This window comes from Netta rufina (genome assembly GCF_964035555.1).
Source record: "Netta rufina genome assembly, chromosome: 15".
Taxonomy (NCBI): Eukaryota; Metazoa; Chordata; class Aves; order Anseriformes; family Anatidae; genus Netta; species Netta rufina.
This window is the reverse complement of record NC_140138.1, coordinates 7,273,484-7,295,525: the sequence shown is the minus strand read 5'-3', so window position 1 is coordinate 7,295,525 and position 22,042 is coordinate 7,273,484. Positions and strand designations below refer to the sequence as shown.

The following is a 22,042-nucleotide window of genomic DNA, read 5'->3' as shown; positions in this document are numbered from 1 at the left end:
AGATGTGGGTTAAACACGGCCAGCAGATGTTACTTATTGAAAATCTTTTTGCTAGCTTGCTGGGAAGAGCAGGAGAGCTGACCCGCCAGGAGTATGGGGACAAGCACTTGCTCTCCAGGATGGACTGCTGATAGGGATCATATCAAAATATTCAGGTTGAACATCTGTAAAGGCTGTATGACAGACATCAAGGCATCACAGAGTGCTGAGCTTGTTTTTTCAGTGAGGTTAGTGACCACATCTAAGCCTGAAGATCTTGCCCAGTATTGCAAAACAGATCTGCAGCAGTGGAGCAACCAATATTTCCAGCAGTGCTTTTGACATCAGCCTTTCCTTACCTCCAAGTAGGCCAGCTGGTTGGGATCATTAACGGATGGATGAAGGAGATATGCCTCTCCTGCCAGGATCAAACATGTTGGCTTAACACAGGTTGCTCTGGGGCAGCCCTGGCAGCAGGCTTCATCTCTCACCGTAGCCATCAACGATGTGAGTGCCACAACCCAGCTGCCAGATGGTCCCTGCTTTCCCCCCTGTGGATGGTGACCACTGTGCCCCCACCTCGTCCCACCCCTTGTGGAGGCAGACAGCAGCCGCAGACCGGGAGCAGCAGACACAGAGGGAAAGCAAACGATGCCCTGGAGCAGGTGGGTGAGCACCAGGGGCACAGCGGGGCCTGAGGACCAGGGACAGGAACGGCCCCACCACCACCAGTGCTCCCTCTTGCCTGGTCTCTGCAATGTGGGACCGATAACTGCTGTACCAGTATCCACTCCAGAGCTGGGACAGATGCCATGAGATACCCAGGGATTCCTGGGATGCCCAACCTCCCCAGCCAGCCCCGGGGCAGGGTTTGGGGAAGGTAGGCTTATTTGGCTCCCCGGTATCCTTGGCCTCAAAATTGTGAGCAAATAGGCTCTATGCCTTGGCTACCATCTTTGTAGGACACACTTTTTGGGGGGAAGTAGGGTACCCAAATCACCTGGCTCCCATTTTGAGGTGGGAGGAAGAGCGGAACCCACTCCAGTCACCTCCATCTCATGGAGGGCCGAGAGATGAAGCCCATCCTTTGGGGCCATGGCATTGCGGCACCCTCCTGCCAGCAGGGACCAGAGGGTGTCACCGGCTGCCTTGCAGCATCTCCTGGGCAGGGTGGTCCCAGAGGCATCTCCCTGTGTGTCCGGGGGCCGCATCCAGGCAGCTGTGCTCACAGAGAGACCAGAGCACATCCTCTCCCATTGACCATCGCCATGTGTCACCCCCAGGGCTTGCTGGGGACAAGCTGACATCTCTTCTCTTTGCAGAGTGGTGCTGCAGGGACACGCGTGGATGGCGTCCCACCCTTGGCCAGCCGCGAGGAGCAACGAGCCTGGCAGCACGGAGCGCAGAGAGGCAGGCGTGGGGGGCACAGGCCATGGGACCCCAAAGGTGGGTGCAGGAAGGCGCGTCGGGCCGGGCCATCACCCAGGGTTGCCCACCTTTACTAGCTGATGATGAAAAGCAGGGGACATTGGGGACACTGGCTGAGTGTGCCTGTGGTGGGCTTCCCAGCGGCATGGCAGGCTCCTGGGGAAGGGGCTCACCCACACCCCATAAGACACGGGCCCTCAGGAGCAGCCCCACTGCTGCGAGATCCAGGGAAGGGCCCGGTGGTTATTTTCTTCTTTGTTCTGACTGTATTGCCCAGGCGGTGCCCCTTGGTGTGCTCAGGGCTCAAGCTGGCCTGGCAGGACCCCACACAGGCAGGGGGCTTCTTATCCTGGCACCAAAATGTTTGGTGCCCAGGGGGCCTCAGCGCCCAGTCCCAGCCCCCAGTGGGGCTCCGTGGCAGTGTCCCCGGCAGATCTGGAGGTGCTGGGTTCCCCCCGTGCCTGCCAGCCCCTCCATGCAGGCATCACCAGTGTCTTTGAGCATGCAGCTGCAACCAAAACGTTCAGAGGTGAGGAGGCAGAGCAGGTGGATCAAAACTGGAGGAATTCCTATCTGCAGGGTGTCTTGCAGGCAGGCTCTATTTTCTTCGTCATATTGGAAAATTCTTCCCAAAAAGTGGCACCGAGGGCCAGGTGCAGTTCTGGGAATGGCACGAGAGTGTGCAGGGCCCCAGCACTGCCTGTGCCATGCAGTCCTCCCCAGCATGATGGCACACAGGCTCTGCACAGCTCCTTCCCTGGGCAGAGCTGCACGCCTGCTGCATCCTCATGAGCCGGCGAGGCCCTGCCCGCCTTGAGCTCCCACACTGAACAAGTCACAGAAGAAGCCAGGCCTGTTCCCAGTTGAAATTCCAGGTTTGGCATTTAAGGACTTGAATTTCAGCCCTAAATCTCACTTGTAGCTTCAGTTCCATAGTGTTTGGTGCAGGTTTTATGCAGTTTTATTCATCAATCACAGATGATTTTCTAAAAGAAGGTGATTGCACCTACCCCACAGCATCAATACTGCAAGAAATAGCTGACAGGTTATCTATTGATGGCTCCCTCAACCTCCTTTCGGTGGAGACTGAGGGTATGTATTACTGGTCATTACACAAACGCCTGATAATACATATTACATCCACTTTACATGGATGAGATTTCCAAACCTAAGCAAAAACTGGGAGAGGAAATTCTTTAGGCAGAAAGATGGGAAGGGAGCCCAGGAGTTACCTGAAGCAGCTGATCCAAAAGAGGTGAGGAGATGTTCAAACAAATGGTTCTAATGCAGCCAAGGGCAAAGGAACAAGAGGCAGACAGGGCACAATAAATGGATGAATATAGTCATTGCTGTTGGTCATAAATAGTGAATTAGTCGTTAATGTTAGTAGCAATTGCTGTTACTACAAAGGTGCAGAAGCAAGCAGACCAGAGCTGCCAGTGAACTGCTGTGACTCTCCCTGGCTGGTCAGACGAGAGAACTGGGAAAGCTTTGACCAAAGCTACAGTCCTGAGCCCCAACATATCTTGGCATTTTTAGAGGACACCGACAGCCAGAGAGAGGAGCCTGGGGTTGGCAGGAAGGCTGGTGGCAGAGTCTGGTGACAGGAGTGGTTTATCAGCTCATTTGAAGCAGCCTCCAAAGTGATCTTCTTGTGGGGGAAATCTTTGTAATCTTTCTGGGGGAAACACCAGGTTTGGGGTCTCCTTAATCCTGCATAGGGAGGCAAAGCAGAGTTAGAGGCAATAAGTAGAAATATCAAGCTTGTGATGTCTCTCAAGGCAGAAGGCAGAATGAGTCCCCCAGGGAGAGCAGGCGAGTGTGCCAGGATGGTATGGGGCTCTGGATAACATGCAGGGGCTTCCCCCTATGATATAGGCATCTGCATCACTGTGGGCAAACCCTAGAAGCTGCAAAAACCATTTCAGGTGGCTGTGTGAGGTGGCATAGCCCCACCTGCCTTTAAGTTCCTGGAAGGAGCTCACCCTGGACAGACAGCTGGAGTTTTTTCCTGGTTTTGCTGTGTGCAGCATCCTTTGCCCCACCCACCTGGTCCATCCCTGTGACTGGGAGAGGGAAGCCCCAGGGATCCCTGGGGACCCCGAGGATTTGCTAGCGATCACCCACATGGGAACGGGAGTGATTTAACCTGGGACTGCACCTGCAGGGAATTTGGATGGTGGGATCCCCTGAGCACTGAGTCCAGATTCCTGCCAGCTCAAGGCTAACAACTCCATGCATGCCGACCTAAAACCAAGGCAGGCAAGGCGAAAATAAGACAAATTACATAGACTGTCTGCATATGAAAGCTTTGAATCCCCGTTTCTCTGTGCAACCTACTCAGTCAAAGCTGGAGATTGCAGAGGGAACAGTGTTCATAGAAGTGCTGTGCATGTCAGCAGCCCCTGAGTGAGTGCTGATGGGCAGAGCCGGCAGCAGGGCACGCTTTGCCTGTCGGCTGCCTGGGGGTGACAGGGAACTGGGACACTGGGGTCAGTTTGCTGGAGAAGGACTGGGGAGAACAAGTCCCCCAGCCTTCCCATATGCCTGGAATTGCAGACTCACACGTGGTCTTCGTTTAAAAAAAAAAAAAAAAAAAAAAAAAAAAAAGCATCTGACCAAAAAGGCAGAAGTTGTTTGGAGTCAACAGGACAGGCAGGTGGAGGGGAGGCCATCATCTAAGGACCACTCAGAGGTGGCCCTAACATTCAGCCAGCACAGCACAAGGAGGCAGAGCTCACAAGTAGTTTGGTGCCGGGAGTGATGCCCTGTCTGAGAAAGCTCCATATGGCTGCTCCATACAGCTTTGAATTGCATTTGATCAATGGTTTGATTTACTTTTTACTGTGTCTCAAGTGTTGTAAATGGGAGCCAGACTCTGCACTCAGCTGGAACAACCCTTTTGCTGCTTCATCCTTTCTGCCCAGTGCTGGCGGCAAATTCAAGGCAAGCTGAGAAATTTGGGTGCGTTTGTCTCTTCCAAGGCAGTGAATCCAAATGCGGTGGTTTGCTTAGGCTCCCTGTGGGACCTGTGCTGCAAACCATAGTGTGGGGACTTGGAAAGCAGCTCCTGCTGCATGGTGGGTGCTCAGGGGAGACTGATGTTGTCAGGGTCAGGGAGATCTCTTTAGACCAGTGCCTCCTGCAAGAAGGGGTGCTGTGAGGGTTCAAAGCATCATCACCTGCTTCAAATGCCTCACTCCCCTCTGCAAAATTGCTCTTGTTGCTCTTTGCTGCCATGGCAGTGCCGCCAGGTTGCAGATGCCTCTCTCCCAGCTGAGATCTTTAAGGTGCCCGGCCCCAGCTCTGAGATGAGCTGGCCACACCAAAATGCATGGCAGCTTCATCCCAGCCAAGCTCATCCCAGGCCCTGTGCCATGATGTTGATACTTTTTCCTTGACTGCCACTTCATTTTCTTCCTCTTGCTCTGCGTGGGTCATTTTGCTAGTGCCCCAAGAGCGAGCTGTGAGCCTCCTCTTCCATCCCATGACGTGTTTTGTTGGCAGAGATCTTTCCCATCACCATTTGTGTAGCCAACCCCTGACTGCCTCATAAATGAGCGTACTTCAGGCATGAGGGAATGTGGTTAGCAGAGGGTACCTCTGAGGGCAAGCTGCTCTCTACCTTCACCGGGGATCAGCGTAGGATCTCTGTGTCCCTGTCTCTCTAGCTTTCCAGCCACCAAGTGGACTGATTTATGCTCACAGGGTTTTCAGCCCTCTGTAACACTCTTTGCTAGAGCCTTCCCCCAGCCCTTGTCCATCAGAAGATCCTAACACGAGCCACTGCACACCGCAGGCATCAGTCACCAACACAGCCTGACACTTCTGTCCCTATTTCAGATCAGTAGAGACAAAAACAGGGCTGAAAATCCCCAAAAGGTTGCTGGCTCTTTGCACAGCAGCAATGGCTGAGTCTGTTTCCCAGTTTCAGCACGTTTCTGGGCAGCTTCTCACTGCGATTTGCACAGCTCGCCTGTCAGTGGGAGGCAGACCCAGACAGGGCTGCAGACAGCGTGGGGGATGGCTGTTCAGAGAGAGATGCTGGGCTTAGATGGCTGTCAAGCAGCTTCAGGGTATTTCTGGTTTTAAAAAGGGGTTGTTTTTGTCTTGTTTTGTTTTTATAAAACCTAAATTTGGCACCAGTTACAACCTTGTAGGGTCCTTTTAAATCACAGCCAAAGGTTGAACAGCACCATCTAGTGCGCTTCATCCCAAAAATGCCCCTGCCGGAGGAAAATGGGCTCTCATGCATGCACCACCCATGGCACATCCCCGCCGTTGGACGCATGTGCTGGACATTATCCTGCCATCCGCTGGCAAACGTCAGTGCCATGTCGGCACCACCATGCTTTGGGGGAGCCAGGCAGCAGGCAGGATTAAAACCAGGCTCCACAGACGTGGGTCTAATGGCACGGGATTTGGTCCTTGTATCCAACCTGGTCTGTGCTGCTTCTGACAGGAGGATTTGTGCAGCTGCCCCTGTACAGTGGGAAACACTGTGTTAGAGTCACTGTGGAGAGCAGAATTAATTTGAGATGAATATTGTAACTCCTGGAGGTGAATTGAACGCTCTCAACCTTTGCAGAAGTGACACAGGAAGCCTTGAGGCTCCAAAGCCAATCTGGAGGGGAAATAATGATGCTACCAGAAAATGTCACTTTGCAGCTCTGACAGATCGGAGTAAATGTTTTGCAGCGAGGCTCTATGAATCACACCATGCAAGCTTTGTGTGCACAGTGTCAGGATGCTGGGATACAGCCCCAAACCCTTTAGACTACAGCAAGGTCTCAGGCTGCAGGGTGTGCCCAAGCTTTCTGTCAGCATCTGATGGCGGCAGTGAGTACACCGGTGGGCGGTGCACCCAGGTATGAGAAGTGCTCAGCCTAGCGGCAGAGTTTTGGGAGGTGGTGGGTAGGGGAGGAGCATCAGGGAGTCTGAGAAGGAGACTGAGTGGTGGATTCATGCTCTGCCATCCCTGGGACAGATTTATTAGCCACTCGTAGCTAACACAGGAGCCCCTGCTCCCTTTCCACTAGGCAGAAGGTGGTGGGAATGGAAGCAAGTTTCTGCTTGAGATGGCCAGTGGACCCCTTCCCTGCAATCTCTCCTCCTAGGCACCTTTATACAATGTATTTAAGGCCCTGGATCTTGACAGACACTCAAACAGTTGTGGGAGTCTACTACACAGCAGCCAGCCAAGATGACAACATTGATGAATTATTCTATGTATGAATTAAGGGATATCTCTGAATCAGCTGCTCTTGTCCTCATGGGTGACCTTAAGTCCCCAGATACTAGCTGGGAATAGCATGCAGCCAGCACAAACAGCTCCAGGAAATTCCCCAGGCACATTGAAGTGAACTTCTTGGTACAGGTACTAAGGGAGCTGACGAGGAAATGTGCCCTCCTAGATCTGTTGTCTGCAGCCAGAGAGGGTCTCGTGGGTGAAGTGGTGACCAGTGACTGCCTTGGCCGTGGTGACCATGAAGCAGTCAAGTTTAAGATCTCTGGTGACAGGAGAGAAGCTGTCAGCAATTCTTCAATCCTGGATGTGGGGAGCGCAGAATTCAGGCTGCTCAGGGACAGGTTGGTAAGGTTCCCTGGAAATCTGCTTTTGGTGGTGTTGGGGTCTGTTAGCGCTGGTCACTTTTGAAGAGCTATCTCTTAAAAGTGCAGGAGCAGACAATTCCAAAGTGCCGTAAGTTAAGCAAGGGGGGCAGAAGGCAAGCATAGCCGAGCAGGGATCTTCTTGCAGCGCGCAGGCAGAAAAGGAAAGCGTACAGACATTGGAAGCAAGGTCAGGAGGGCTACAGAGACGCTGTTCACAATTGTAGGGAGAAAATGTGTGTGGCAAAAGCAAAATTAGAGTTGAAGCTGGCTGGTACTATGGGGGACAACAAGAAGGGCTGTTTTAAGTCTGTTAATGGCAAAAAGAGGACCAGAGATAACGTTGGTCCGTTCTTTGATGAGGTTGGTCACTTCAAAATAGGGAGATAGATAAAACAGAGACATTTAACGCCTTCTTTGCCTCTGTCTTTAACACCAGTGATGGGTTCTGGAACCCCTGGAGCTGGAGAACATGGTCTGCAGGAACAACAAACTCCCAGCTGACTGAACTTGTTTGGGATTTGTTGCTCCAGCTGAATGCATGTAAATCTACGGGACCCGATGGGATTCAGCCAGGGTACCGAAACAGCCGGATGATGTTACCGTGAGGCCTCTCTCAACTACTTTTCGATGACCTTGGGAATCTGGAGATGTCCCAGTCAAGTGGGAGTTGGCAAATGTTGTTCTACTTTTCAACAGGGATAAGGAAGAAGACCCTGGTAATTCCAGGCCTGTTAGCCCCACTTCAGTGCCTGGTAAAATTATGGAGAAGATTATTCTGGATGTTGTTGAAATACATTTGAAAGACAATGTCAAGTCTTTTGTCATAGCCAACATGGGTTCAAAGGGGAAAGTCACGCTTAACTAATTCAATTTCTTTTTATGATGAGGTTACCTGTCTAGTTGGCCAAGAGAAGCCAGTAGATGTGGTCATCTTGAATTTTAGCTAAGCTTGTGATATTGTCTGGTATTTGGTGGCTCTTTAAGGCAGAAACTGTGTACACCTGGAGCTGGGAAACGTAGGGACTGGGCTCCTTGGTGTGGGTGAATGGATGTGTGAAAAGCAGCAAGGTGACTCCAGAGGGAGCCCATGACTCTCACCATTTTCACTGAACCCTGTCAGAAACAGAAAATGAAAGAGAGGCAGGGGGAGCTTGGCATGAGCCTGGAGGGTATTCACCTCTGCAGCTTGCGAAGAGGTGGCTGCCTGGCTAAATCTTACCTGCTCTGTGGGCAGATGCAGAGAGCCTGATCCTGATGTGGACAAGGAGCACTGAACAGCTGGGGGCAGAGATTTCTCCCCTGAATTTCTCAGAAAAGCCACATTCTGACAAGTAGCAGAGCCATTCATTCAGCAGTGTCCCCCCAGGATGAGCCCACCTCTGCGCTGCACCAGCACAAGCCATCTAGCTGGAGATCGCTGGGGAGGGAAGCACCTAGCGAAAGGAACTGCTAAATTGGGACTTAACAATGATTGAACCAGAGCAGAGTATCGTGACCAGAGGTGTTGAGCCACTGCAGCTGTGCTGGGCAGTCTTCACACCCCCCAACAAGTCAGCCCCAGCTTACAGGGTCCCCTGCAGCGATGGGAAATTGCTGCCTGTTGAGTGCCATCAAGTCCTCCTCATTGTGCACGTAGAAAGCAGGACACAGACTTTCTTCTCCAAGCAGCAGCTGCAAAGGCCATAGCAAGAGTTGAGGTGCAGCAGGAGAGAGCATTTGAGTGTGTAGCATTGAATGCACACAATGCAGAGGAAAACACAGTGCTGGCTGACAGCATCTGAGACTGTGCGCCTCTGCTGGAGCAGGGCAGAACTGGCTGCTGCTTCTAGGCCCATGAAGACTCGGTTTGCATTGCAATCCTGCCCTTGTGGAAGGAGCCCTGTGGCAAAACATTTGGTAGCGAGTGGGATAGTCAATCTTACCCAGCAAAAAGCTGGCTGAATTTCCATGTGGCCACAGCCTCCAAGGCCCTGCTTCTCTGAGCTGCACGTTAAACCTCCTGCCTCCCCTGTGACAGCTGACAGGGCTTCAGAGAGCTGCAGCAGGAGTCAGGGAGCCACCTGTAACTGGGACAGTGCCCTCCACGCCTTCCCTGCACGGTCTCGCTGCAGGAGCCATGGGGTGAGATGGCTGCTGGCTCCTCGCCTCAGCCTGAGTCCCCTGAGCTGGAGGCAACGCTGCTGGGAGCCAGCTGCTGCAGGAGAAGCCTCCTGGCACTCCTCCTGCTGCCCTGGGCCCTGAGGAGCCATAAGCAGCAGCAGCTTCAGGGAAGGGTAGCAGCAGCTCTGTGGCAGCTCTGGTGGTTCAGCTGCGTGCACCTCATTGCACCCAAACTCCTCATCCCACCCCCTTGCTCCCTCCCTTGCCTCTGGGTGTCCCTTCTGACAACTCTCACGGAGAAATCTGGCTTCAGTTTCTCATGTGAACTCTGTTCAGGCCATGAATTCTTGCTGGGCCTTTCTCTGAGAGACTGAAAGCTCTAATACCTGATAGTCTCTCACCCAGGAAGTTTAATTGCTATAATGAAGGCATCTTTTGGGCTCTTTTGAAATAGCTGTACAGGCTGCGTATCTCAGGCATCCCCCTGCAAAGTGACTTCTCTAGAGCTGGGGTCAGTTATAAATCTCCACCTTCTAATTTTTCAGCATCCTTTTCAAATGCAGGTGTGACCTAGGTGCCCTACACGTCTGCTCTCACTTGTTGTCCCTACCCACCTAAACCCATGCAGCTCCTTGCCATTCCCCCGTCCTCTGGCCAAAGCTGGCCTGCTTCCTCCTGCTGTAGCTTCCACACCGGTCTCAGCCAGGACTTTCCAGAGCCCTGCTGCTCCTATATTGCTCTTCCTTCCTCCTGAGCATTTTTCTGAGGCAGCCCTCTGCAGAGCACAGGTTTCCATGAGAAGCGGTGCCCTGCACCCTGTGCCCCTCGGAGGCACCGTTCTGCAGCTGCTTACATTCAGCCACATTTTATTTGCCCAGACTCAGCTTATGAAGCTTTCTACAGCTGTCCTGACCTCGTCCGTGTCTCCTGCCCCCCTCGTTTCCCTGGCCCCTGCATTTTTCTCAGCAGGGCTTTTTAATCTATTTCTAGACCATTGATGAAAATGCTGAATAGCATTGGGCTTCACATCAAACCCTGCGGACACCCACTGAGAGTGCTCCCATTCTGCGAGGATTCCCCATTGATGGCTGTCGGTTTGCCAGCTCCCAGTCCCTTTAAGGTGTCCCTCTTGATGTTGTATTGTGCTAATTTTTAATCAGAATACTATATGGATTAAGTCACATGCCTGAACAGGGTCCAGGTCTATTATTTCTATGCCGTAACCTTTATCAGCCAAACTTGTAATCTCTTCAAAGGATGACATCAGAGTTTGACAAGAGCTATTTTCCAGAAACCAGGCTGATTGCATTAATTATATTCCCATCCTTTAATTCTTTACCAGCTGAATCCCACATCAGCTTTTCTATTATTATGCCTGAGATCAGTGTTGCACTGTTACATGCTCTGAGCATCATCCACATGAAAGCACAAGGACCTGCACCATTCTGCCAGGCTCTCCGCCAGGGAAGGGGAGTGCTACTGCACTGGGGGTGAACTTTTGTGCATTTTAGGAAGCTGAAAAACATGTCAGTTTCTGAGAATGCACAACAAAACACAAACGCAAAAAAAAAAAAGTTGAACACACTGGTACGTGTGATAGAAGAATGACAATTGAGTGAAAAATCAGAAACCAATCCCTACCAGAAATTTTTTGTCATTTTTGATTTTGAGAGGACTGCCTCGTGGCTCGTGTTGCTTGTTTATTTTCTGGGATCATACCTAGGGATCTGCCTCGCTTGGGTCCAGGGCTCTGGCTATCCTCACCTTCCAGGGAAGAAACAGGCTTTGCATTTACCTGCAGGACTATTCTTGTTCAGTCTCTGCATATGCTAACCCCTTCTTCTTTTTGCACTGTCACCCAGCACTCCCAGACCGCGTTACGTCCCACATGCTGGGGCATTTCTGTCCAGAAGCTTCCTATAACCAGCCACCCCTGGGTAAGGCACGATCCCCTCAGGCCTTCCTCAAGAGGCTCCATGTTGTTTTACCCATTTCAGTCCGCGCAGTGCCACCTCTTGGCGAGTTGCCTTTTTCCTCTTTGCTGCAGAATTGCTCAGCTACACAGAGAAGCAGGAGACACAGCTGCAGTTCGGACAACTGCTCGAGCTGTTTGTCAAGGCAAGAGCCGCTCGTGGAGCATCCACACTGCTCCATCCCTCGCCCCACAGACGTGCGGTCTTTTCGAGGAGGTGCTCAAATAAATGCATGCCAATCGATCCCTGTCCGAGCAGAGGAGGCCTGTGGCACCGCCGAGCTAGCTTCGAGGGTCACTTCGAGGGCTGAGGCCTTTTCCCAGCCTTTTTCCCCAGCTGTTGCTGTGCCACAGAACCAGAGGTCTCCAAAGCACGAGCCTCCCCCGGGCTGCATCATGCCCAGGGCGTTCGGCTGTGCTCCTCCGGGCTTCTTTTGCCCACAGCAAGCAGGAGGGGGGAAAAAAAGGAGAGAGGGAGGCAACTGCACACTGCGCTCCCACCTCGGGCTGCTCAGGTGTCGAACAAAGCAGCGGCTCCGGGGCTGTGCTGGGGTCTCCACAGGGCCCCCGCCATCCCCGGGGCCGCCTCCCCGGGCCGGGCGAGCCCCGGCAGCCCCCGAGCCCTGCCGGGCCGGGCACCGGCACCCCGAGAGGAGGCCCCGGGGAGGCTGCGGGGGCTCGGGGCCGGGCCGGGGCCGCTCCTCCCCCGCGGCCGGGCCCGCAGTACCGGGCGGGGGCGCGGGGGGCGCGGCTGAGCCGCTCTCTCCCCGGCGCTGCGAGGCAGCGGCGCAGGCGGAGCGGAGCGGTGCGGGGCTGGCTGCTCGCCGTGTCGCCGCCAGAGCCAGCGGCCGCGGCCATGGGCGTCCCGGGCCGCCCGCTTTGTGCCGCCGCCGCCTCCGCTTCCTCGTCCCGGGCGCCGCCGCCTCCTCCCCCCGCCGCTCCGGGCCGCTGCCGAAGCCGCCGCCGCTGCTGCTGAAGCCGCATGGGCCGGGCCCCGCGCCGCCGCCGCCGCCGCCGCTGCCGCCGCCGCACCGTGCGGGTGAGTGAGCGGGCGGGGAGGCGGCCCCGAGCCCAGGCCCTGCGCCGAGGCCGCGCCGGAGGCCGCCGGCGCCGTGCGGGAGGAGCGGGGCCGCGCCGGGAGCCGCCGAGCCGGGGCTAGGCCGCCCTCAGAGCGGGGGGCGGGCGCCCGGGGCGGCCCTTGCCGGGCCGGGCCGGGCCGCGGGGGCGGTGGGTCCGGCGGGGGCGCTTCGTGCCTCCCTCCCTTCTCCTCCTTTCCTCGGCTCTCGCCTCCCCCCCCCCCGGTGCTGCTGGGGGCCGTGACAGCGCCCGGGCTGCGAGCGGCTTCCCGGGGAGCCCTCGGCGGCGTGCGGGGCAACTCGCAGCGGGCCGGGAGGCGGCGGCGGCTCCGTGCGGTCGCCACGAGCTGAGGGGGGGGGGACCCGAGCCCGGGAGCTGCCCGGTACCGGCGGCTCGGGGCCACGCTGGGGCAGCCCCGGGGGGCTCCGGTGCCCGCTGTGGTGAGCGCAGGTTGGGCACGAGGCCTCCGGGCCTCGCGACTCCCCTCGCCCCTGGCCGGGGGTGCTCGCGGCTCGCGGGTCGGTGGGGAGGGAGGACCTGGAGCTTTGGGTGGCTTTGGGTTCAGAGGAACAGAGGGAGGGGAAAAAAAAAATAAAGGCAGAGCATCCAAAAGATGTGTTCATCTGGGCGCGGCGAGCGCGGGGAGGCGGGCTGCGCTGGGGTGCGTGTTCCCTGCGCTGTTTTCGTGTGCGGTGGAGTTGATCCAGCGCGAGGAGCGGTTTGGCAGGCGGCTGGGGCTGCAGGGGTTGCAGGGCCTTCGGGCGGGTGGTGCTCTGTGAAACAAGACTTTGGCTACTTTCAGGAACAGAGCGGCTCCGTCGGGACGGGCCTTCAGAGATCACCTGGTGCAGCTGGTCTGAAACGCCTCTTACCTTGTCTAGGAGCGAAGGCAGCAGCCCGGGGTCTGTCCTTCTCCCCCCACGCCTCCCATCCTCCATGTTGCCTCACAGCCCTGTTCTTAAAACGCTGTGTGCGATCCGATTGCCGTCTTCGGGTGATTCTCTCCTCCTTTGATGACCTGAAATTTTCCCAGGCTCACAGCGTGCACTGCTGTTAGCTTAAATGAACCTTTGCTAAATGGCCTCTGTCTATGAAAAACGGTGCCAGACCTGAAGTCCTGTACTGACATGCCCATTGGAAGCAAGAATGTTGTTCGCATGCCCAAAATATTGGGGTCAGTGATGCGTTTGGATTCCCCTGGAGCGAGATGAGGCGATGCAGTGCGTTTCTCCAACGCAAAGAGGAATGTCGCGGTGGTATGCCACTGGGGTGTACAAAAGCCACCTGTGTTTGGTTAAGGTGTGATCTCAGCTTTGGTACATACTGGGTATTCTTTCAGGATATTTTTCACCAGCCTTAATGTAAAATCCTGTTTAGGGATGAGAATTTCCTAGGCCGGTATCCAGGTAAAAACACACTGCCTTGATGTGCCTTGGGACACATGCTGTCCAGGTGGGCTTTGCAGAGAAGTTGATCCCAGTGCAGAAGCTGCCGTGTGCCTGTCCTGTGGGCTGCTCACTGCTTGGCACCTGAGTGTAAATCTCTTGCACCCAGTGAATGCCAGGTCCTGAAGAAACACCTATAATGTGAAACTGGCGGCTGTTACTGTAGCACCAGTGCTATCAGTTGGGGCAGATGCTGGATACAGTTTTGGAATATTCTGTCATTTTTGGAGGAAGGAAGAGAGTACCTGTTTCATCCTGATCCCTGAAATTGCTAAGAGCTTTGTCATTGATTCTGATGAGAAGGGGGATTCGGTACAGTAATCATGCAGAGCAGAGCAGTATCAGCAGCTTGTAATCTTAGAGTGTTTGTTTGCAGTGCTTAACATGTTTCTTTCTCATCTGTTTCAGCAGAACAAACTCGTTCACAGTGGAACTACAGATATTGGTGATCTGAGGTCTCAGCTCTTCCTCCTTTGTTCCTGTGTGAGCAAACGCCAGAAAAATGAATATCCAGGGGAAAGGCTTCCCTCTGGACCTTGGAGGAAGCTTCACTGAAGATGCTCCAAGGCCGCCGGTTCCTGGTGAGGAGGGTGAACTCGTGTCCACAGATCCAAGGCCAGTTAGCCACGGTTTTTACTCTAGCAAAAGTGATGTTGTTAGAAATGAGACGTCCACCGCAACGCCGAGGCGCTCTGATTTGGATTTGGGATATGAGCCCGAGGGGAGTGCTTCGCCAACTCCACCCTACCTGAAGTGGGCTGAGTCGCTGCACTCCTTGCTCGATGATCAAGATGGTATCAACCTCTTCAGGACTTTCCTGAAACAGGAGGACTGTGCGGATCTGCTGGACTTCTGGTTTGCCTGCAGTGGCTTCAGGAAGCTGGAGCCGTGCGTGTCCAATGAGGAAAAAAGACTCAAACTGGCAAAAGCCATTTACAAAAAATACATTCTCGACAACAATGGCATTGTGTCCCGGCAGATCAAACCAGCCACAAAAAGTTTCATTAAAGACTGTGTCGTGAAACTACAGATTGACCCTGACATGTTTGACCAGGCCCAAACTGAGATTCAGTGCATGATAGAAGACAATACCTACCCTTTGTTCCTTAAGTCGGATATTTATTTGGAATACACAAGGACAGGTGGGGAAAGTCCAAAAATTTACAGCGATCCGAGCTCAGGGTCTGGGACAGGTAAGGGGCTACCTGGTTATCTGCCTACTCTGAATGAGGATGAGGAGTGGAAATGTGACCAAGACGCCGAGCCTGAGGCCAGCAGGGACTCTGCCCCCTCGAGCAGGCTCACCCAGAAGCTGCTTTTGGAGACGGCCACCCAACGTGCCAGCTCCACACGGCGGTACAGCGAGGGGAGGGAGTTCAGGTACGTGCTCTGTGCTGCCTCCAGGCTGCCCTGAGGGAGCTGCTGTGAGTTTGGAGGCGCTGAGAAAGGGAGGACGTTTGTTTGGGAGTGCTTGGGGCTGGCTGAGCATCAGCACGGGTATGGGATGGCATCACATGGATGTTGCGCTGGAATGTGGCTGTATTTGAATGCAATGCGAGTTATTTTAAGGGTGTTCTGGGTCGTGTCTGGCCAATCTCCCTGAATCACCTCTGCAGCACGTTCCTCGCTGCAAGAAAGTGCTCCTGAACATGGTCTGGGTGTAGGTGGGAGCTGTGGGCAGTCCCTGTGCACGCTGAGGGAGTAGAGGGAGCTGCAGTTTCAGGTTGGCTGTTAGCCTGCAGCGGCACAAGGTCGGTGTTCAGTTGCAGGAGTGCAGACAAGTGAAGCTCGTGGTAAAACTTCTTGTAAATATACAAGGAAATTGTGATGAGCCACAACAAGAGGCTGCAGGAAGCTTGCAGGAAATAACCTAGTGTTTGTAACATTTCTGTGGGTCAAATGGGGTCTGTAATGCTCCCTGAAAATGGTAGTTTTGCACACGAGATCTCTGATAGCAAATTCTAACACCATCAAAGTAGGAGTTGCCAAATCCAGTTAAAATCGTTCCATGTTGCAGCTTTTCCCCTCTTATAATTGCTTTTTCCCCTCCAAATAATTGCCTTTTTGTTTTGTTTTGTTTTTCTGGAGGAGTTGCACAGTTCTGCAGTCTGTGTTTTTTTGCTGGGTCCCCCACCCACTTCCAGCCAACACGGATTTTGAAACTTGCTGAGAGCTCAGTAAAAATTCCAGACAATTAACTTAGCGGGGAGTTCTCTGGGATCAATAAGTGTGTGTGTGTGTCTAACCCTTGCTGAATCAACAGAACGCAGCTAGAACACATTCCTACTTTTTTTTTAAATAAAATCTCCTTGTTCTAAGACCTGCTTAGGCTAAAATCTGTCACTTTGTGAAGATTACGAAATGAAGGAGCTGAAGTGTCCTCTTCAAAGCCGCCTGTCTTATGAAAAGCATTTCTGTGTTTAATCTCCCTCAGCCGTCCCTTTAGGCTGGCAGCTGGAAATGCATCCCGCCCTGTGCAAGGTCTCAGCGCGTTTCAGATGGTGAAATGTTTTCATTTTGATTCCTGTTTTCTTACAGATTTTGAGGAGGGGATGTTGCATGTGAAACTCCGGGGAAAAAAATGGGAATTCATGTGAACTCCTGCTGTTTTAATCAGGAGTCTGAAAAACAAAATCCCAGGGTCCTGGGACTTTCCTGGGGAGTTAATAAAAACCCTGAATGTTTGTTAAAGTGGGTTTTCAACGAGCGATTGGGTACTTACCCTAAGTGAAGGATTAGAAAAGCCCACGATTTAAGTATCTTTTTATTTAGGTGATAATGGCTTTAAGATTGAAAATAACTGACTTGAGTTGTGTTTAGTTTGTGTTCTAGAGTGGGTAGCAAAAACCTACCTGGAATACTGGACTGCTCAGGTCAAACTTCAGGAAGAAAACGCAGTTTGCCCATTACCTGAATATATCTATACCAGATTTTAAAATGGTTAACAAATGTGGTATGGAATAGAAGTATTTTGGAGTGGAGTTCCTCAGTCTTGGGCATTTTCGTACCAGATTGAACAACGTGAAATAAACCTTTACCTAGGGGATGGAGGTCAGAAAAAATATATTGCTATTAATTTGTTGTGTCCAACAGCCTGTCATTGTGGCTACAGACACTCCGTTGACCTGTTGGGTAAGGAGGCATGGAGGTGTTTACTGTTCTCACCAGAGCAGGAGTCATTTCTGAGCCTGGAGTCAGTACCTGAAAATAAGTGATTGGTTTTTTTAAATGCTGGTAAGTCAGCTGCAGAAGTGTCCAGAGCGTCACCGTGCAAGGTGCTGCTGAACGGTGTAGTCGATGCATTTTTATTTTTTTTTTCTAAAACTCTGCTGAGATACTAATTTAGGAGTTGATTGTTCATCTTTGTGCTAGACCCTGTGGTTGAAATAACTTGCTTCCTGAATGTTGTATAGAAATAGCTGCCTGAAACAGACTTTTTTAACCAGGAGCGTCTTTATCCTGCAAGCGTTTTTATTTACTTTATTGTGTGAGTAAGTGCGTTGGAAGCTGGTGGAGCTGCTTGCAGCAAGAAGCGATAGCTGCACAGACCATTTGAAAGGCAGCGTCCCAATTTATTTTGAGAATTTCCACAGTTTTTGTGCATGTGTGTGGAAGAATTTCTCATTTCTGTTCTTGAGGGAATGTTGAAATAAGCTGTTTCGCATTATATCTGAAGGCCTATTTAATCTTCCCAAGATTTAACTTCTCTTCCTCAGCTTCCACAGAAACTAAATAAAGAGGAATCTGACCAAATGCAATAGAAGCGTTTCTCTGTTAGCAAATGAGCATCTTGAAACAGCTCCAAACTTTTTGCAGCAGAAAGTTCATAAATCTTAAGGCGGTGCTTGTGTGCTCGTGCGAGTGAAAGCTGCTCAAAGTGCAGGCAACACCGCGCTGCCGGCGTTGGGTGTTTGGAAGGTGTGCGAGTGTGCATGTCTGGGAGAATATCCCGAAGCGAAAAGCATCACTGTTACCCACTGTGTTTTTGTACGCGTAGGAAAAGGCCAATAGTCATTATAGTTAGGCTCCTGCAAATTAATTGGACATTGGTTATGGATCAGTGAACTTCAAAGAGGGTAACCCCCGAAGATCTTGGGCATTAACTCACAGCTTCCGAAACCAACACTAACATGGTTGTGAGCGCGGCTAAATCTTTCATTAACCTTCTTCTGACACACTGGGACTGGGTTTTTCAGATACGAGGAGCAAAAATTAAACCCGTGCCTCAAAACTGCCCTGCAGGCTGGTTTTCAAGCACTCCAGTGAAATATACACAGCCTAAAAATCTGGGAATTTGGCACATGGTGGCCAAACTGGCACATCACAGCTGCATCTTTTGTCTGCATGGGTTTCTTCCGTCCTCTCTTTAGCTTTACATCAGAAGGGTTTCCACTCCCGCTTCTGAAACCTGCACTCCCAAAGCTCTGTGGGGAGCAGCGCTCGCAGAGGTTGCCTTTGCTTTCTTTTCACGGTGTTACGTGTGAGTAGCTCTGCCTTCTTCGGACAGCCAGGCTGCAGATTTGGGTTGGTTCTGCCCCTTGTTTTGGTTCTTCTGACAGAACTGTCTCTCTGACAGCCTGTGCTTCGTAACGGGGCACGCAGAGAGTGAGTTAAGCAGCTGAGGGAGGCTCTAGCGGGATCTGACAGCCTCTAGCCTGAGACTTGCCTTAACCCTGGTGAGTAATGCGGGGCTGTGAGAGAGCAGCAGCGGAGCCTGATTCGGGGGAGGTGTGGGAGCCCTGCTGCTTCGGGTGCAAAACAGGCCGACGGTCATGAGTTTGGCCTGCCTCGGGAGGAAGCTGAAATTTAGCTGGCAGACCTGATTTTGAGGTTCGCTGCTTCATTCGTAATTAAACATTAAATTGCATGCTTCTGACTCAAAAGGAATTGGTGCTAATTGTGCCGAGTGAGTGGAACACTGGAGGTGCAAAAGTCTGTGTCCAGGCGAGTTCAGGTGCACGTTAGCGCCCTGCTGGCACTGCTTTTAATGGCAGAAGCAGCACACGTGCCTCTGAGCGAGGCTACTGGAGCGCCAGGAGAGGCCGTTTGCTTGGAAAAAAGCTGCTGGCAAAGACTACACCTATATAGGATGGCAGAAAGAAGAGTTTGGGGTTGGCTGAATAAAGCTGTGAGTGTGACAGCACGGGGCCTGGGCCCTTTCTGTGCCAGGGCACAAGAAAAGCCTGGGAAACATTTGTAGGAGTGTCTGTTTTTTAACATATTTAAGTTTCAGTGGCTTGGGACAAGCCTACCAGGGAAGCCACCTCTTTTCTTCTACACCTCTTTTCTTCAGGACTTGAAGCTGCGGGTGCGTGGCTGCATCCTTGGGGCACTGGTGCTCCTTTGGTTGTGCTGGGTCTGTGGGAGTCGAGGGGAGATGGCAGGAGCAGTATTTGCATGACATTTCAAATAATTTTAACATTAAGTTGAATGTTTAAATATTTTACGTTAACATTTCCTCAACTTTCTTTTATTTATTTTTTTTCCAGTTTTGACCCTGCCTTTCTGGCAATAATTTGGTGCAACCTCAAATCCTAGCTAGTGTCTTGGTTTGGATTAAAACTGCTGGGCCCATAACACAACTTGTAATTGTTACAGCCCACAGCAATGTGCAAAGCAGCAGCTACTTCCAAATGGAAAAGCAAATAAGTCGTAGAAAGAATAGTTTTGGTTCTGCATCGTTCTTGAGAGAAGTTACCGATTCTACCAGGGATGGCAGGGTCTGATGCTAATGGCAGTGAGCGGTGACTTTGTGACTGAGAGAGCTGGAAGATACACGAGACAGAGATGGATTGTGTTTTTGCACAGAAGTTACGCCAGCTTTTTTAAAGACATTGTTAAGCTGATGAAATTTCGGCATGGAAATGCTTACATTAACAGTGTAAAGTATTTGTACTGGCGTTTGCCAAGTTTTAAAATGGATTTTATTTGAAGGAGAATACCTTTTGTGCCCATAGCTTCGCCTCTACACAAATCAAGATGAAGAAGTGGTGCATTTGTTGTTTGGCTATGGATCAGTAGGTTGGCTTCTTTGCAAGGACAGTTTAGCTTTTAGCACTCTTCTATTAAATTAATAGCACTTTCACCCCTCCTCCAGCTACCTATTTTGTGCTTGAGTTTTATTTGGGTTAGAAATCTTTTCTTTTAAAAGGATGAAGTTACCGTGATCATACTGAACCACTTTGGGACTGGTTTGGTTATCCTGGTGTTCACAGATGGCCACCACCAAGGGGTTCAGGGCTACATCAGTGGAGGATCAATGGGAGCTACCCCCCCTCCTTCTGGTGCTGGTGAGGCCTTACAGGGTATACTGGGTCCAGTGTTGGATCCCACAGATCAAAGATGGGTTTTGAGAAACAAGAGAGGAACCAGCAGAGAGCTCCTGAGGTGTAGAGCCAACAAGGAGGGCTGAAGAGAGCTGCCTAGGTGTGAGTACTCTGGGATGATTTAATAGCAGTTTACAGCGGTTATAAATATCAGGGAGCCAAATTCTCCCTGGTAGTCGGAAATGATAGAAGCAGCAGCAGTAGCAGGCATGGATTGCAACCAGGGAAGATCAGGTCGGACATCAGGAACAAAAACCATCATGAGGAGCATGGCAAAGCCCAGTAACAGGTTGCCAGAGGTGGGGGCATCTCCGACCCTTGAGAGCATCATGGCTTGGTTAGACAGCACAGGGCCCACGTGGTCTAGCGCTGATAATTGTTGTCCGCTGAGCCAAAGGCCTCCAGAGCCCCTGCTACCCAACTCTGAGATCAGAAATCACAAGAGACTGTAGGCAGCAAACTTCTATAAGCAGTTTAATCTAATTCTTTTAAAGATTTTTTTTTTCCTCTTTTCATGTGTACTTACAATGAGGACACAAATCATGAAGTGCTGTAGTTTGAGGATGAGGTTGGAACTCGGGCTGGTTCAAGCTCTGCTCCGTCCAGAAGGGATTGGGTACGAAAAAGCTGAATGAGAAATGAATCAATCCCAGAACTGAGAAGTGTGCCCAGGAGGTGGGCCACGTGGGGCACCTTGGTTTTGATCTGCAGTTCAACTTTAACTTGGCTTTATGTTTTAAGAGTTCCTTTGTTGTCTCCATAATGGACTAATCCCATGAATAATTAGTTACTATTGGACATTTTAAAAATGACTGCCTCTTGGATCTGTTCTCTGTAATAGTCCTGGATTTATAGTCCTTTCTTTAATAATCCTGGATTTATTAACAATCAGAACAGACTGTGAAATCCTGTTAGGCCAGGCTTGCTTGGTGGGAAAAGGACTGCAGAAGAGGTGGGAGTGCTGAGGGACACACGCTGGCCTCAGGGTAGGGTGGGGCTATGGGCATCCCCACGGATGTCCAAAATTCTTGAATACCCGAGCCGGGGCCAGCTCGCTGTGTGCAGGATGGAAAGTTAAGTGTGTGGGGCCGCTGGAGCTGCGGCTTTCCCTCGTTATGCTGCGGAGCTGGAAGATGGAAATGCCGCGTTCCTGCTGATGCTCCATCCACTGCCATCCCTGGGTGTGCAGCACCAGCCCACCCCTCTGCCCTAGGAGCTATTTGCAGTAGCAATGTTCTTGCTGGCATTTAACCTTTTGTTTCCGCAGTTTTGCTTCGGTTCCTGTCCAGCTGAGCGCACCTTGCCAAGAGCCAAGCAAGGAGCACTCCGCTCCCTGCCTGCTGCCTTCAGCAGCTGCCTGCTGGAGCACGCTGCCAGCGCGTCCACCCCTGCGTGTTTGGCACTTCAGAAAGTGCTCCCAGGGGTTATGGCCCGGTGGCTGCCCAGCACAAGGCCAGTCGTGCGGTTCCCTGGTATTTAAAATAAAACATCAGCCTCGTTTTATTAGAATCAGCAGAGAAATCTGGTTTCGGAAGTGACTGTGTGTGTAGTGTGGAAAATTGCTGCTTGATGTCTCAGAACAGGGGTGCTCATATCCTAAATCAGTTCCTGGAAATATCATTGGATTATTAGGCTCATCCTCAAATCCATTAAGCAAATTACAGTTAATCGGCCAAGTAAAAGAAGAAAGATCTTCTGCAAGGCCCTGCCTTCTGAGCCTCCTGGAGAAGCTGTAGCAGTATTTTAATTTTCCGTCTGTCAGTGAATGTATCCAGTCACTTCACTTCCTCACGTGGAGGATTTGAAATTAGAAACTGAGGTTAATTATCTGCATTAAATGAAATACGTGAAGACCACAAAAGCAAGAACCTCCACGATTTGGCATGGTCCGTTAAGCTAGACAGACTGCTACAGAAGGAGAGGGGTGATTTTTCCCTGTTTTGTTCCGATTGAAGGGTTTTAGTCACAGTAATTGAAATGATTAAAAAGTCAAATTGCTGGTGAATGTAATTCCGAGCATCTTCCTGAAAAGATGTGACACTTGGGGAGAGCCCCGGCAGCGGCAGTGCTGCGGGCTGGGAGGCGTTTGCTGGGCCGGGCCG

The 22,042-nt window shown here is 51.8% G+C and overlaps 1 protein-coding gene across 3 annotated transcripts in view; it reads left to right on the top strand.

Moving 5' to 3' along the window:
• Positions 1 to 11,905: 11,905 nt before the first annotated feature.
• Positions 11,906 to 22,042, top strand: part of AXIN1 (axin 1) — a 78,997-nt gene continuing 68,860 nt past the window's right edge. For 2 of the 3 annotated variants that reach the window (XM_084295699.1, XM_084295697.1), the window contains exons 1-2: positions 11,906 to 12,131; positions 14,023 to 14,994. In XM_084295699.1, the coding sequence (XP_084151825.1) occupies positions 14,117 to 14,994 (878 nt within the window). In that variant the 5' untranslated portion in view covers positions 11,906 to 12,131; positions 14,023 to 14,116. The remainder of the gene's footprint in view (positions 12,132 to 14,022; positions 14,995 to 22,042) is intronic. The other variant, XM_084295698.1, reaches the window with a different exon arrangement.